This window comes from Pelobates fuscus, chromosome 13 (genome assembly GCF_036172605.1).
Source record: "Pelobates fuscus isolate aPelFus1 chromosome 13, aPelFus1.pri, whole genome shotgun sequence".
NCBI classification, from domain to species: Eukaryota; Metazoa; Chordata; class Amphibia; order Anura; family Pelobatidae; genus Pelobates; species Pelobates fuscus.
In genome coordinates this window covers 2,565,900-2,578,740 of record NC_086329.1, presented here as the reverse complement: position 1 = coordinate 2,578,740, position 12,841 = coordinate 2,565,900, and the positions used below count along the sequence as shown (strand labels likewise).

General features: G+C 46.7%; 1 protein-coding gene across 1 annotated transcript in view; it reads left to right on the top strand.

Annotated features, from left to right (window-relative positions):
- LOC134583430 (prostaglandin E2 receptor EP2 subtype-like) overlaps positions 1–8,550 on the top strand; it is a 28,368-nt gene extending 19,818 nt beyond the window's left edge. Inside the window, exon 2 of the mRNA XM_063440342.1 lies at positions 7,924–8,550. Coding sequence (XP_063296412.1) covers positions 7,924–8,238 — 315 coding nt within the window. The 3' untranslated portion in view covers positions 8,239–8,550. The remainder of the gene's footprint in view (positions 1–7,923) is intronic.
- Positions 8,551–12,841: the final 4,291 nt, after the last annotated feature.

The window sequence follows — 12,841 nt, the reverse complement described above, 5'->3', positions numbered from 1 at the left end:
GGACACCAAATTAGGGAGCTATCTACTAAACATATACACAACCACATTTAGTTATTAAGAGGTCCAACCAACCTCCCTACCTTACTCTGGGAGTGACAAGCGGTTGCTGCTGGGCTGGGATCTCTGTGCTCTTCCTTCACAGCTCACTTGCACGACCAGTAGTGATGCCGATGCCAGGATGATGTCATACCCCGGCTGCCGGCTTACTGCAGGGCGTACACAAACTCCTATATGGTCCATAAAAATGTTTAATCTCACTGCCTTCCAGTATATATCTGTCCTATCTGTCTGGGGGAATGTGACAACGTGGATGTATATGTAAGTGGTAGTATTACTATCAGGAGAAAGGTATATGGCAGGGTGGGACAGTGTGGTGGATACTATGACAGTGTGTGCCATTGCACACAGTGGATTAAAGGAGGTGACTGCAGGTGAGGTGGTGAGTATATGGTGTTTTATGTCACAGGTGGGAACAATGGGATTGGGTGTTATATGGAAGAGAGGATATTATGTCAAGGCAGGGCCAGGGTGTATGGCAGGGTGTGTATTATGATACGGTGGAGGTATATAGCAGGGAGGGGATTATGGCAGTGTGGGTAATATATGACATGTTAAAGGGGTATATGCCAGGGTGGGAATTATGACCAGGTAGTGGGTTTATAGCAGGGAGGATATTATGACAAGGCAGGGGTGTATATGGCAGGGGTGTATATGGCTGGGGTGTATATGGCAGAGAGGGCAGGGGTGTTGAAATAAAAAAAAAAAAAAAACTACTTGTCCAGGGACTAAAGTGTTTGCCCAATCTAGTTGTCTGCCGTCACAATCTACTTGTCCTGATACAAATCTTTATTGACAGTAATTTAGGAGACAGACCTGGTGTAGGGGTGATAGGGATGTAGTATGGGTAAGACACATAGTGTGGGGGTGGGATGTAGTGTGTGTAGGGCATTGTAAGGCACATAGTGTGCTGTGGCATTGGGTTGGCAGAGTGAGGAGGGGACAGGTGGCAGAGCGTAGGAGGGAGGGGCTGACAGATTGTGGGAGGGAGTGACAGGTAGCAGAGTGAGGGAAAGAGGGGTTGATTGGTGACTGAGGGAGGGGGTGACAGGGTGACTGAGGGAGGGGGTGACTGGTGACAAAGTGACGGGGTGACAGGGTGACTGAGGGAGGGGGTGACTGGTGACAGGGGGTGACTGGGGGGGTGACTGGTGACAGAGTGACGGGGTGACAGGGTGACTGAGGGAGGGGGTGACTGGTGACAGGGTGACTGGTGACAGAGTGACTGAGGGGGGTGACAGGGTGACTGAGGGGGTGACAGGGTGACTGAGTGGCTGAGGGGGGATGACAGGGTGACTGGTGACAGAGTGACTGAGGGGGGGGTGACAGGGTGACTGAGGGGGGTGACTGGTGACAGGGTGACTGAGGGGGGGTGACTGGGGGGGTGACTGGTGACTGGGTGACTGAGGGGGGGTAACTGGGGGGGTGACTGGTGACTGGGTGACTGAGGGGGGTGACAGGGTGACTGAGTGGCTGAGGGGGGATGACAGGGTGACTGAGGGAGGGGGTGACAGGGTGACTGGTGACAGAGTGACTGAGGGGGGTGACAGGGTGACTGAGGGGGGTGACAAGGTGACTGAGGGGGGGTGACAGGGTGACTGAGGGGGGGTGAATGGTGACTGGGTGACTGAGGGTGGTGACAGGGTGACTTGGGGGGTGACTGGTGACAGGGTGACTGAGGGGGGTGACAGGGTGACTGAGGGGGGTGACAGGGTGACTGAGGGGGGGTGACAGGGTGACTGAGGAAGGGTGACTGGGGGGGTGACTGGTGACTGGGTGACTGAGGGTGGTGACAGGGTGACTTGGGGGGTGACTGGTGACAGGGTGACTGAGGGGGGTTACAGGGTGACTGGTGACAGAGTGACTGAGGGGGGTGACAGGGTGACTGAGGGGGGTGACAAGGTGACTGAGGGGGGGTGACAGGGTGACTGAGGGGGGGTGAATGGTGACTGGGTGACTGAGGGTGGTGACAGGGTGACTTGGGGGGTGACTGGTGACAGGGTGACTGAGGGGGGTGACAGGGTGACTGAGGGGGGTGACAGGGTGACTGAGGGGGGGTGACAGGGTGACTGAGGAAGGGTGACTGGGGGGGTGACTGGTGACTGGGTGACTGAGGGTGGTGACAGGGTGACTTGGGGGGTGACTGGTGACAGGGTGACTGAGGGGGGTTACAGGGTGACTGAGGGAGGGGGTGAGAGAGTGACTGAGGGAGGGGGTGAGAGGGTGACTGAGGGAGGGGGTGAGAGGGTGACTGAGGGGGGTGACAGAGTGACTGAGGGAGGGGGTGACAGGGTGACTGAGGGGGGTGACAGAGTGACTGAGGGAGGGGGTGACAGGGTGACTGAGGCAGGGGGTGAGAGGGTGACTGAGGGAGGGGGTGAGAGGGTGACTGAGGGAGGGGGTGACAGGGTGACTGAGGGGGTGACTGGTGACAGGATGACTGAGGCAGGGGGTGAGAGGGTGACTGAGGGAGGGGGTGAGAGGGTGACTGAGGGAGGGGGTGAGAGGGTGACTGAGGCAGGGGGTGAGAGGGTGACTGAGGGAGGGGGTGACAGGGTGATTGAGGGAGGGGGTGACAGGGTGATTGAGGGAGGGGGTGACAGGGTGATTGAAGGGGGTGACAGGGTGACTGAGGGAGGGGGTGACAGGGTGACTGAGGGAGGGGGTGACAGGGTGAGGGGGGGTGACAGGGTGACTGAGGGAGGGGGTGAGAGTGAATTTACAATAATATTTTCTTACCATGATTCAATGGCTGACTCTCTCCATCCCAGGCAGTGCAGGAGGTGCAGGCAGAGTGGCCGCAGGGGAGAAACCTGTCAGAATGCACTGCGCCCCCTGCTGGCACACTCCATAACAGCATCCCTGGTGCTCAGTGATGACTCAGAACACAGGCTGGGAATCCCCTCCCTGTGCTCTGACTCACTCACTGAGCGCCGGAGCCGCGAGGGAGAGGACGACCAGCAGGAGGGACAGAGTGTGGCACCCCCCTACTGGATGGCACCCGGGGCGGACCGCCCCCCCCGCCCCCCCCTTAGTACGCCACTGCTCCAGGCTCCCACACACGTTAGGTGCACTGTGTAGGTTAGGTTACAGTTAGTTATACTGGGTGGGTTTATATTATTAAAGGGACACTCCAGGCTCCCACACACGTTAGATGCACTGTGTAGGTTAGGTTACAGTTAGTTATACTGGGTGGGTTTATATTATTAAAGGGACACTCCAGGCTCCCACACACGTTAGATGCACTGTGTAGGTTAGGTTACAGTTAGTTATACTGGGTGGGTTTATATTAATAAAGGGACACTCCAGGCTCCCACACACGTTAGATGCACTGTGTAGGTTAGGTTACAGTTAGTTATACTGGGTGGGTTTATATTATTAAAGGGACACTCCAGGCTCTCACACACGTTAGATGCACTGTGTAGGTTAGGTTACAGGTATACTGGGTGGGTTTATATTATTAAAGGGACACTCCAGGCTCCCACACACGTTAGATGCACTGTGTAGGTTAGGTTACAGTTAGTTATACTGGGTGGGTTTATATTATTAAAGAGACACTCCAGGCTCCCACACACGTTAGATGCACTGTGTAGGTTAGGTTACAGTTAGTTATACTGAGTGGGTTTATATTATTAAAGGGATACTCCAGGCTCCCACACACGTTAGGTGCACTGTGTAGGTTAGGTTACAGTTAGTTATACTGGGTGGGTTTATATTATTAAAGAGACACTCCAGGCTCCCACACACGTTAGGTGCACTGTGTAGGTTAGGTTACAGTTAGTTATACTGGGTGGGTTTATATTATTAAAGAGACACTCCAGGCTCCCACACACGTTAGGTGCACTGTGTAGGTTAGGTTACAGTTAGTTATACTGGGTGGGTTTATATTATTAAAGAGACACTCCAGGCTCCCACACACGTTAGGTGCACTGTGTAGGTTAGGTTACAGTTAGCTATACTGGGTGGGTTTATATTATTAAAGGGACACTCCAGGCCCCCACACACGTTAGATGCACTGTGTAGGTTAGGTTACAGTTAGTTATACTGGGTGGGTTTATATTATTAAAGAGACACTCCAGGCTCCCACACACGTTAGGTGCACTGTGTAGGTTAGGTTACAGTTAGTTATACTGGGTGGGTTTATATTATTAAAGAGACACTCCAGGCTCCCACACACGTTAGATGCACTGTGTAGGTTAGGTTACAGTTAGCTATACTTGGTGGGTTTATATTATTAAAGAGACACTCCAGGCTCCCACACACGTTAGGTGCACTGTGTAGGTTAGGTTACAGTTAGTTATACTGGGTGGGTTTATATTATTAAAGGGACACTCCAGGCTCCCACACACGTTAGATGCACTGTGTAGGTTAGGTTACAGTTAGTTATTCCGGGTGGGTTTATATTATTAAAGGGACACTCCAGGCTCCCACACACGTTAGATGCACTGTGTAGGTTAGGTTACAGTTAGTTATACTGGGTGGGTTTATATTATTATAGGGACACTCCAGGCTCCCACACACGTTAGATGCAATGTGTAGGTTAGGTTACAGTTAGTTATACTGGGTGGGTTTATATAATTAAAGGGACACTCCAGGCTCCCACACACGCTAGATGCACTGTGTAGGTTAGGTTACAGTTAGTTATACTGGGTGGGTTTATATTATTAAAGGGACTCTCCAGGCTCCCACACACGTTAGATGCACTGTGTAGGTTAGGTTACAGTTAGTTATACTGGGTGGGTTTATATTATTAAAGGGACACTCCAGGCTCCCACACACGTTAGGTGCACTGTGTAGGTTAGGTTACAGTTAGTTATACTGGGTGGGTTTATATTATTAAAGGGACAATCCAGGCTCCCACACACGTTAGATGCACTGTGTAGGTTAGGTTACAGTTAGTTATACTGGGTGGGTTTATATTATTAAAGGGACACTCCAGGCTCCCACACACGTTAGGTGCACTGTGTAGGTTAGGTTACAGTTAGTTATACTGGGTGGGTTTATATTATTAAAGGGACACTCCAGGCTCCCACACACGTTAGATGCACTGTGTAGGTTAGGCTACAGTTATACTGGGTGGGTTTATATTATTAAAGGGACACTCCAGGCTCCCACACACGTTAGATACACTGTGTAGGTTAGGTTACAGTTAGTTATACTGGGTGGGTTTATATTATTAAAGGGACACTCCAGGCTCCCACACACGTTAGGTGCACTGTGTAGGTTTGGTTACAGTTAGTTATACTGGGTGGGTTTATATTATTAAAGGGACACTCCAGGCTCCCACACACGTTAGGTGCACTGTGTAGGTTAGGTTACAGTTAGTTATACTGGGTGGGTTTATATTATTAAAGGGACACTCCAGGCTCCCACACACGTTAGGTGCCCTGTGTAGGTTAGGTTACAGTTAGTTATACTGGGTGGGTTTATATTATTAAAGGGACACTCCAGGCTCCCACACACGTTAGGTGCACTGTGTAGGTTTGGTTACAGTTAGTTATACTGGGTGGGTTTATATTATTAAAGGGATACTCCAGGCTCCCACACACGTTAGATGCACTGTGTAGGTTAGGTTACAGTTAGTTATACTGGGTGGGTTTATATTATTAAAGGGACACTCCAGGCTCCCACACACGTTAGATGCACTGTTTAGGTTAGGTTACAGTTAGTAATACTGGGTGGGATTATATTATTAAAGGAACGCTCCAGGCTCCCACACACGTTAGATGCACTGTGTAGGTTAGGTTACAGTTAGTTATACTGGGTGGGTTTATATTATTAAAGGGACACTCCAGGCTCCCACACACGTTAGATGCACTGTGTAGGTTAGGTTACAGTTAGTTATACTGGGTGGGTTTATATTATAAAAGGGATACTCCAGGCTCCCACACACGTTAGATGCACTGTGTAGGTTAGGTTACAGTTAGTTATACTGGGTGGGTTTATATTATTAAAGGGACACTCCAGGCTCCCACACACGTTAGATGCACTGTGTAGGTTAGGTTACAGTTAGTTATACTGGGTGGGTTTATATTATAAAAGGGATACTCCAGGCTCCCACACACGTTAGATGCACTGTGTAGGTTAGGTTACAGTTAGTTATACTGGGTGGGTTTATATTATTAAAGGGACACTCCAGGCTCCCACACACGTTAGATGCACTGTGTAGGTTAGGTTACAGTTAGTTATACTGGGTGGGTTTATATTATTAAAGGGACACTCCAGGCTCCCACACACGTTAGATGCACTGTGTAGGTTAGGTTACAGTTAGTTATACTGGGTGGGTTTATATTATTAAAGGGACACTCCAGGCTCCCACACACGTTAGATGCACTGTGTAGGTTAGGTTACAGTTAGTTATACTGGGTGGGTTTATATTATTAAAGGGACACTCCAGGCTCCCACACACGTTAGATGCACTGTGTAGGTTAGGTTACAGTTAGTTATACTGGGTGGGTTTATATTATTAAAGGGACACTCCAGGCTCCCACACACGTTAGATGCACTGTGTAGGTTAGGTTACAGTTAGTTATACTGGTTGGGTTTATATTATTAAAGGGACACTCCAGGCTCCCACACACGTTAGGTGCACTGTGTAGGTTAGGTTACAGTTAGTTATACTGGGTGGGTTTATATTATTAAAGGGACACTCCAGGCTCCCACACACGTTAGATGCACTGTGTAGGTTAGGTTACAGTTAGTTAGACTGGGTGGGTTTATATTATTAAAGGGACACTCCAGGCTCCCACACACATTACATTGCATTTGTAGTGGAAATTCTGCAGAGTGAGCAGCAGTGTTGGGATTACATTACTGATTCCATTTAAAGAAGATAAACAAAAAGAAACAACAAAACAGAGTGTCGTTCATTGTGTATCTCTGAAAGTGGGGACCCCATCGGGGAGACGCCAGAGAAATCCTTGTGAAACAAATACAAACACAGAGTGTCCACGACAAATACACTGTGTCAGGTCAGGGAGGATGTGCACGTTCGGTCCCTCGGTAGAATAGAGGGATATGGTCCCCAGTCTAGGGGATGAGGATGAGGTAGATTCCCCATCGAGACCCGTATCAGATTATTCCACCCCTCCCACCATTAGAGTCTGATTCTCCGGGAATACCAGGCGGTTTATTGAATAGACGGTCTATGGTCAGTGTGTAAGGTTTGTACGTAGGGTTCTGAGACCTTCTGTATGTTGGGAAGCTACGACTGAGTCCATTGTAAACACACAGGGGTTTTCATATTATAAAATATTTTTATACATCACAGTTGAGAAACTCGCCCAGGATTGTTCACTAAAGAGGTGAATTCAATGTGAATTTCAAATTTAATGTCCAAATACGTGAAGTGGAGAAAGTCAGCTGTTCCTTATATCCAGTTACTCTGGCCTTAAAGGGACTTTGAATTCACGTTTAATAATTAACTCTGACTGTTTATCTAAAGCACTTCATATTTCCTGTTTTCTGAACTTCTAAAACATGTTACAAAACAAGTGAATGGTAGAGAATGATGGTCATTCCATATCGTTCTATAAGGAGATTGCTGGAACTTGCTCTGTGACTTTAAACGCCAGTGACCTGGTGTATGAGGGATAGTCATTCCATTTACATCATGTCAAATGTCAATAAAATAATGCTAATTCAGTAGAAAGGAAGCTGCATGACAAACCATTCACTTCAACGATCATTATTTCATTATTATCTTGCCCTCCTCTCTATAGACCTTCTCTACAAATGCTGCCGGGGCTACCAGTCCAATATTATGAGAATTGTGTATTACATGGATGATGCATTGTGTATATCAGCGTTGCTCCATCTATCTCAGTTATTTCAGAGATATTTAATGATGTTCTATTTTCTTTGCAGGTCCGTGTCTATATTAACAGTTTCACCAGTCACCCAGATGACAAGTTGGATCTCCTTGCTCTACGATTTCTGTCGGTAAATCCAATTATCGACCCTTGGGTGTTCACCATATTAAGACCCTCGGTTCTAAGGGTGATACGTTATTTGCTATGCTGCCAGATTCCACGTACATCTAATATGACAGACGCCCCCACACTGACCTCGCGGATATCATTCAACAAGCACAATGTTATCGACATGAACTATGGAAGCTCCCAGAAGAAACCATTAAACATGGGCGAGAAAAGTAACCAGAGCGATAAGACCGATATTTAGAAAAATGATCACGCATTAAAGGAAGATTAATGCAAGTTCTGGAGGGCTTGGGACGCACAGAAACAAAATGGTGGCAAAACCATTTGCTTTAATGATGGCAAAAAAGGTCAATGAATTGGACCAAATGTCTTTCGGGACAGTGAGTTCTCCTAGGTCACCAGGACACTAAGGCTGTATCAATGTGAAGCATTGTTTGAAGTTCTTTTAGAAATAATTAGTGCTCCACTTTTTCACTAAAGAAATACGTATAATAGGTTTGGCTTCTGAGACGATACCAGACAAATGTGGGCATATCTAACTTTTAGAAAAATTCTATCACACTCAACATGTCCATGTGCACACAAGCACGCTACGCCAAGTGTGTATATTGTGTGTTTCCACGCTGTGTCCTGGTGCCAACTCATGCCAAGTCATTATTCTATACCCTGCAGGATGCTCTGACATCTGATGTGCGGGAAATGTGTCACGCTGTTCTGGCTATTCTTACAGAATGCGGCAAGACAATTTGGAGCGATTATAATTAGCCTGTTAATTATATTAACCTATTCATTGCCAAAAGGACATTTCAATTATTTCACCACTATACTCAGAATCAAATGGGCATTACAGAACCAGGACTGTCTGGAGTGGTTTGGCCAGATGTAATCAATGAGTTCTGAAAAAGTTACACATACTTTGTACGCAACCAATAGAAAATGCAATTCAACCACTTTCTCGCAGGTCTCTCCGCTAAACAAGTCAGACACTCAGGGAACGGCCGGGCAGGCAAGGACTGTCTGTGCAAGTTATCAGCCTGATTTTATTTAAACCTGCATTCAAGTACAGAATGCCCTGCTGGGTGGAGGACACTAGATGTCTTTCTGGGACAATGTTTTAATTTTGTAATTTGTCTAAATGCTACAATTACACTTTAGTTTATCTGGATACAAATAACAAACACATCCATTGTTAAAATCAGACTTTCCGTGTAATCAAAACGTTTGTTGCAGTTTACTATGTAAAACGGGTATGTAGACTTATGGGCATTAATACAATTTATAGAAGATTTCTCGTCAAAACATTAACATTAAATAAATAAACCGAGCAGTAAAATCATCTGTTTTCAAAATGGTTTAGACAATCTTAAATGTTTGTGTTCTGGTATTTCAGATTAGTAATCTACCTGTCGAGGGTTTCATTATTCGAGGGAAGGCATAGCACAACTTGACATCTCAGAGTTTTGTAGAATACATTTCCTGCAGTGTTAGACCACCATTTAGCATTTCATTCCTGTCCTTTTATACATTCTGACAAGTTGAATGTTTCATTTTTTTATTCTTTTTTTTATTGGTGGTACCATGCCATGAGCCTTGTCTTTTATTGGTGGTACCATGCCACGAGCCTTGTTTTTATTGGTGGTACCATGCCACGAGCCTTGTTTTTATTGGTGGTACCATGCCACAAACCTTTTTTTTTATTGGTGGTACCATGCCACGAGCCTTGTCTTTTATTGGTGGTACCATGCCACGAGCCTTGTTTTTATTGGTGGTACCATGCCACGAGCCTTGTTTTTATTGGTGGTACCATGCCACAAACCTTTTTTTTTATTGGTGGTACCATGCCACGAGCCTTGTCTTTTATTGGTGGTACCATGCCACGAGCCTTGTTTTTATTGGTGGTACCATGCCACGAGCCTTGTTTTTATTGGTGGTACCATGCCACAAACCTTTTTTTTTATTGGTGGTACCATGCCACGAGCCTTGTCTTTTATTGGTGGTACCATGCCACGAGCCTTGTTTTTATTGGTGGTACCATGCCACGAGCCTTGTTTTTATTGGTGGTACCATGCCACAAGCCTTTTTTTTATTGGTGGTACCATGCCTTGAGCCTTGGTTTTCATTGGTGGTACCATGCCACGAGCCTTGTTTTTATTGGTGGTACCATGCCACAAACCTTTTTTTTTATTGGTGGTACCATGCCATGAGCCTTGGTTTTTATTGGTGGTACCATGCCATGAGCCTTGTGAACTATTTTATGACCTTCTTCTTTAAAAGGTTATTCGGTTATGATTTAACAAAGACTCCATGAAATTGTACAAATAAGCAACTTATTGGGGTTACTTTATTAAGGGGTAACCTTTCCATTTGATGATTTCCTATCATGATATATCCAATAGACACAAAGTAGCATCCTACAAATCTTGTTTTTTCTTACTTTCTTCTTTCACTCCATCTCTCCCAGACCTGCTGTCTCGGTGTTTCCTGCGTTCCATGCTTGCTTACCTCCACCCTCTGCCTTCTCAGTCCAGTCAATGCTATCAGTGGTTTAACCCAACAAGACTACATGCAGACAGTGCTCATTCTGCGCAGGTAGTGGATCAAACATTATCTTAAGCTTTAGCATAGATCTGAAATTCCAGGAAACCATTTTTCTGAGCCCAGGCTTCACTCTAACTTGGCTTTGGAAATCCATGGAACCTTAGATCACCTTCTCACCAACAAAATGTTACCCCGACTTTGAACCTCTAGCAATGCTCTGGCGCAGGACGTTCTAGCATGGCCTAGAACCAATTGAACTCTGGGTAAGTTCTAGCATGGCCTGGAACCCATAGAACTCTGGCAATGTTCTGGCACAGGAAGTTCTAGCATGGCCTGGAACCCATGAACCTCTGGCTATGCTCTGACACAAGAAGTTCTAGCATGGGCTAGAGCCAGTGGAACTCTGGTTATGTTTGGTCACAGGACGTTCTAACATAGCTTTGAAAGGATTCTAAGAACTCAATGGAACTATCTTGGATATTACTAAATATAAACATTCAGTTGCCGGATACACATCCTGGAAATAGTTAGACTTTTGGAAAGGCATTTCGATTAACTCAACCAAATGAATCTGCTCAAAATGTTATCATTTTTTTTTTTTTAAATTCTTTATTTTATTGGTGCATGTAAAATCACATATAGCATACCATGCCACAACAGCAAGAGAATGCAGAATCAAACAGCGATTTGCAATAGTCAGGCATTGGTGAAAACGTTGCACATTTTTTTTTTAGGGTGTTATCGCTTGACACAGAGTTATATCCAAACTGAATATTAATACAAATAAGAGTAAAAAACAGGATCAGGTTAGTTAAACTTAGCAAGTTGAGGCACATCAACCCAGCCTAGACAGTTACAATAATCGTAGCCAAGTAGTTATGGGCTTATCAGGTAAGACAATTATGTAAAGTATTAGACTGAGTGTATACTGGGTCAGCATGTCTAATGTGGCGGGTCACGTTGGGGTTTACAAGCTTGCGGCGTTAAACATTTATTTCTGCAGAAGTAAGTGAATGTGGGCTTACAAGGATAGCAGAGTTGTGTCTAAACACCTCACTTCGACAGCTAAACTAAACAAACAGACAGACAAGCAAGCAGCCACTGGAGCTGAGCCGGCTCCTGCAATATTAGGTATTAATGTTAGGCATCATAACATGGCTGGGGTGTATAGCAGAGCATGGCAAGTGGTACACGAGTGGCTGTTGCACCCTGTTGAGTCTGTGGGGTTGTAAGAGACTTTGTGCTTCACTGAGTTGGTAGTCACAGGTACTCATCCATGTGTGGTGGAACTCCCCCTGCCAGGCTCGGCGGTGGTCAGATGAGTCCAGCGCTTGTTCTGTGTATGGGAGACCACGTGGCCGTTACTCGCTGAGTTCATCCCTCGCCTCCTGCTCCCGGCCCCGCCGTGGGACAGCCTTTGTGGGCAGTAAGTGTCTCTCTCTTCCAGACAGCAGTGATCTGTAGTTTCCAGCAGTTAGGTTTTACCCAAAGCCCTCCGGCATGGCAGGTGATGCAGCTGCGTCCTTGGTGTAGGAGCAGGTGGCACAGGGCCGCGAACCGCCGCCATCTTGCGAGGGGGGCCTTGCGGGTTTTATGTGCCTCGATCTCCATTCGATCCAGCTCTCTCCAGTGGGGACCGGGATGACCCCCCCGGTCCAAAGGGGGGGGAACGGGGCCGGCAAGCGAATCAGGCAGTCGGCGTGTGGTAGTAGGTAAGGGAGACGTGGCGGCGGCCGTCCACCTCGCTCCCCTCCCGAGTAGGCCACAGCCCCCGAAGCTCCGTGCTTCCTCTTGGGGATCGGAACTCCCGGTCTCGGGATCTGCTACCTCTCCCACAGCCGTGGGTATCTCGTAGGCTTGTTTTGTGTGCAGGAATCCGCATTAAATGGCTTTAGAGGCCCGGTGTCTCCGGAGCCTCTCCTTCATGCGACCGGTTAGCATGGCGGTCCGGCCCCGCCCCCCAAAATGTTATCATTTAAAGAGTCTGTGATCAGACATCATGTCAGTAACGTGAAACGATTCGGCCTCTTCTCCTGAACTTTAATGTATTCCAATTACTTTCTCACATACAAAATCATGAAATAAACTCCGCGACACGAATTCCCAGGTTTATTAAAGTCAAGCAAGTGATATTACTTGTCCGATCAGTAGGACACACGGCTGATATGTCAGGTCGTCTTGTTTTAAACTTTAACTTAAAATTATTCAAATGTGGATTGTGGAAGTCGAATGGTGGATGTGGAGGGGGTACAAACTAACTGTCCATTAAAGTATGTCTGGGGCTCTTTCTTAGCACGACCTCACTA